The following is a 4,697-nucleotide window of genomic DNA, read 5'->3' on the forward strand; positions in this document are numbered from 1 at the left end:
GAGTTCCCTGTCGTGTCTGAGCTTCATGTGAGGGAACTACTTCAGGTTTTCTTCTGAACGGCTGCAGTACTTTTCTAATATTACTACGTCAGTGAAGGTGTCCTGTTGGAAGGAGCAGGAACGCTCGTCATTGGCTGGTTTTTTTAACCATTCAACCTGCATATAGCGCACGGTGCTTGTAATTTGACACCAGCCCCCTTCAGTGATCAGTGATGTCACCCATAGAGCCAGAACCTGAGCGAGCAGCGCTGAGGGGCGGAGCTACAATTCCTTGTTTGATAGCTTGAACTATTTATATTACAAACTTTAATACTTGACAGCAAAATGACAGTACCTCTGAAAAGTACTTATCTACCAATAAGTTCTATGAATTATTACACAATCGTTTTCACTGTCGCGCGTCTGGAAGTGAAGAAATGAACAAACCCGCAACAAGACGTCTGAACCAGAACCTCCTCTAGGTCCCTTATGATCACCAGGACATGTCCTGTAGGTGGCGCTGCAGCAGAGAGACTGGAACGCTGTCTGAACAGGAAGTCGCTCTGGAACGTCGTCTTAAACATCTTTTCTCACTTTTGTTACAAAGATCAGATTTCTGGTTTCCTGAGAAAAACTCCAAATATTTAAATAAAGTAGGAAATAAAACAGCAACATATAAAACAAATAAATCTCCATGAGACGCTCCTCATCCTCTATCCTCATCCTCTCTCATCCTCATCCTCTAGCCTCCTCATCCTCTATCCTCCTCATCCTCTATCCTCCTCCTCCTCTCATCCTCTATCCTCCTCATCCTCTATCCTCATCCTCTATCATCTCTCATCCTCATCCTCTATCCTCCTCATCCTCTATCCTCCTCATCCTCTATCCTCCTCATCCTCTATCCTCCTCCTCCTCTCATCCTCTATCCTCCTCATCCTCTATCCTCCTCATCCTCTATCCTCATCCTCTATCCTCCTCATCCTCTATCCTCCTCATCCTCCTCCTCTCATCCTCTATCCTCCTCCTCTCATCCTCTATCCTCCTCCTCCTCCTCTCATCCTCTATCCTCCTCCTCCTCTCATCCTCTATCCTCCTCATCCTCTATCCTCCTCCTCCTCCTCTCATCCTCTATCCTCCTCCTCCTCTCATCCTCTATCCTCCTCCTCTCATCCTCTATCCTCCTCCTCCTCTCATCCTCTATCCTCCTCCTCCTCTCATCCTCTATCCTCCTCCTCCTCTATCCTCCTCCTCCTCTATCCTCCTCCTCCTCTATCCTCCTCCTCCTCTATCCTCCTCATCCTCTATCCTCCTCCTCTCATCCTCTATCCTCCTCCTCTCATCCTCTATCCTCCTCCTCTCATCCTCTATCCTCCTCCTCCTCTCATCCTCTATCCTCCTCCTCCTCTATCTTCCTCATCCTCTATCCTCCTCATCCTCTATCCTCCTCCTCTCATCCTCTATCCTCCTCATCCTCTATCCTCCTCCTCTCATCCTCTATCCTCCTCATCCTCTCATCCTCTATCCTCCTCATCCTCTATCCTCCTCCTCTCATCCTCTATCCTCCTCCTCCTCTATCCTCCTCATCCTCTATCCTCCTCCTCTCATCCTCTATCCTCCTCATCCTCTATCCTCCTCCTCTCATCCTCTATCCTCCTCCTCCTCTCATCCTCTATCCTCATCCTCCTCTCATCCTCTATCCTCCTCATCCTCTATCCTCCTCATCCTCTATCCTCCTCCTCCTCATCCTCCTCTCATCCTGAAGTGAATGAGTTTGATGCTCTTGCTGATCCACTTTGTAAAGTTCTGAATAAAACAAAACAAAATATTGATCTGTGACTGATAGAACCCTGAAGTATAATAACCTGAAAGTTTCGGAGCTTCATTCAGGAGGAGTTGGCCTCGTGCCAGACTGATGTTATTGATCAGTGGTTCTGTGATCTGATGATGAATAAAGGTTCAGGCTCAATGGAAGTTCCAGAGTTTTCTGGTGCATCAGGAGAATCAAGCCTCTTCAGTGTGGCTGCGGCTCGCTATGTCTGTCAGCAGGTGGCGCCATCGAGCCGTTTGAAGGGAAAAGAGCTGAACACAAACGAGATGAAATGTTTCACTCCTGATTCTGTTCAGTCCAGAGGACAACAGAACCACAGTTCTGGTCGTTTGGGGAGAAAAGAAACGTTTCGGCAGGAAACATTTCTGATTTGAGCTTCAGAAGTTTTAGGAACTTTTATTTATTTATTTTGTAAATTTAGGCTTTTAAACACCGGATCAATAATAATAATAATAATAATAATGGTAATAATGATAATAACAATGATAATAATAATAATAGTAATGATAATAATAACAATAATAATAGAGTCCGGCTTGTTGCCACAGTTGTGGCCGATGTCATCCAATCAGGAGGCTGGATGTCATGGAGGGGGCGGGGCGCCGCGCCGATCCCTCCCTCCCACACACACACACAACACACACACACACACACACACACACGGCGGAGCCGGGACGCAGCAGACGGGCGCGCAGCCTCCTCCGAGCAGCCGCTCATGCCTTCACCTGCTCCGGGGAAACGCCGCTGAGGAAGAGGAAGATGCTGGAGAACGGGAGGAAGGTGTTGAAGGAGGGTCTCCTGGAGAAGCGGAGCGACGGGCTGCTGCAGCTGTGGAAGAAGAAGCGCTGCGTCCTGACGGAGGACGGCGTCCTGCTGCTGCCGCCCAAACAGCTGCACGGCGGGGGGGGGGACTCCAGGACCGGGGGGGGGGACTCCAGGGTCAAGGAGCTGCACTTCGCCAACATGAAGACCGTGGACTGCGTGGAGCGCAAAGGCAAGTACGTGTACTTCACGGTGGTGATGACGGAGGGCCGGGAGATCGACTTCAGGTGTCCGCAGGACGAGGGCTGGAACGCGGAGATCACCCTGCAGATGGTCCGCTACAAGAACCGCCAGGCCATCCTGGCCGTCCGCTCCACCAGACACAAGCAGCAGCTGCTGGTGGTCCCGCTGCCCGGGAGCAAGAGCCTCCGCTGCGCGCCCAACGTGGCGTGACCCGCAGAGAGCCCCGCCCACACTGGAGCGCCCCCAGCGGTGAGGGGAGGGGGAGGGGTTAACGTCTCACCTTTAACATCTCACCTTTAACATCTCACCTTTAACATCTCACCTTTTAACATCTCACCTTTAACATCTCACCTTTTACGCCTCACCTTTTATAGTTGCACCTTTTAACATCTCACCTTTAACATCTCACCTTTTAACATCTCACCTTTAACATCTCACCTTTTAACATCTCACCTTTAACATCTCACCTTTAACATCTCACCTTTTATAGTTACACCTTTTAACACCTCACCTTTATCATCTCACCTTTTAACACCTCACCTTTATCATCTCACCTTTTAACGTCTCACCTTTAACATCTCACCTTTAACATCTCACCTTTTATAGTTACACCTTTTAACACCTCACCTTTATCATCTCACCTTTTAACACCTCACCTTTATCATCTCACCTTTTAACGTCTCACCTTTAACATCTCACCTTTTAACGTCTCACCTTTAACATCTCACCTTTTATAGTTGCACCTTTTAACACCTCACCTTTATCATCTCACCTTTTAACGTCTCACCTTTAACATCTCACCTTTTAACGTCTCACCTTTAACATCTCACCTTTTATAGTTGCACCTTTTAACACCTCACCTTTATCATCTCACCTTTATCATCTCACCTTTTAACGTCTCACCTTTAACATCTCACCTTTTATAGTTGCACCTTTTAACACCTCACCTTTATCGTCTCACCTTTTAACATCTCACCTTTTAACGCCTCACCTGGAGGTGGCCGCTGCTTCTTTAACCCTTTAAATTCCACTCAAAGACTAAAACAATTAAACCAAAGAGTTCCTCAGCCTAACGACCCAGATTCTCTCTAAACTGAACTCAGAGTCTTTTAACGCCGTGATCTTCGTTTTAAGTTCCTGATCATTAAAACAGAACTAAACGCTCTTTAAACACGAGGGACTCAAAGGAAAAGAACATTTCAGGCTGTTTACGTTTCATCTGAACAGAACTTTTTCATTTAGACTCATTAAAAGTGTTAAAGAGGAAAAGAAAACACTTAAAATGTAACATGAGTTAAAGTTACGTAATTCAAACATTCAACCTTTATTGGATTTAAATGTTGTTCAAGTAAACGCTGTGTTTAGGTTAGCATTTAGCATTTAGCATCATAGCTTGATAAATTCATCCAAAATCTGAAACAATAACTTCCTGAACTTTTCACTGGATTTTCACACGAGAAATGAAAAACCATCGTTCTAAAGTCTGAGACTTCCTGTCTCACATCTCCTCGCTCTATTAATCCATTTCCTCCACAGGTTGATTGGACGCCGATCTGGAGGACGGATTTGAGCAATCCCCCCCGCTGCTCCCCCCCCCCCCACCCCCCCGCTGAAGCCCCCCCTCCTCCAGGCTGAGCCCCCCCCGCCGAAGCCCCCCCTCCTCCAGGCTGAGCCCCCCCCCCGCCGAAGCCCCCCCTCCTCCAGGCTGAGCCCCCCCCCGCCGAAGCCCCCCCTCCTCCAGGCTGAGCCCCCCCCGCCGAAGCCCCCCCCTCCTCCAGGCTGAGGCCCCGCCCCCTGTGCCCCGCCTCCTTTCAGTACAGACACTTTCACACGAGACTGATGGACAAACAGCCTGTGAGGAAACGGCGGTGTTCCAGCGTGCCGT

General features: G+C 48.4%; 1 protein-coding gene across 1 annotated transcript; it reads left to right on the top strand.

The window, feature by feature from the left end:
- Positions 1–2,566: 2,566 nt before the first annotated feature.
- On the top strand, positions 2,567–4,406 carry phlda1 (pleckstrin homology-like domain, family A, member 1; the record flags this gene model as incomplete). The annotated part of the gene is made up of 2 exons (XM_080492014.1): positions 2,567–3,061; positions 4,349–4,406. The coding sequence occupies one exon, from the start codon at positions 2,567–2,569 to the stop codon at positions 3,020–3,022; it is 456 nt and encodes a 151-aa protein (XP_080348140.1). The 3' UTR covers positions 3,023–3,061; positions 4,349–4,406.
- Between the last annotated feature and the right edge of the window lie 291 nt (positions 4,407–4,697).

This window comes from Lipophrys pholis, assembly GCF_963383615.2.
Source record: "Lipophrys pholis genome assembly, chromosome: 22".
NCBI classification, from domain to species: domain Eukaryota; kingdom Metazoa; phylum Chordata; class Actinopteri; order Blenniiformes; family Blenniidae; genus Lipophrys; species Lipophrys pholis.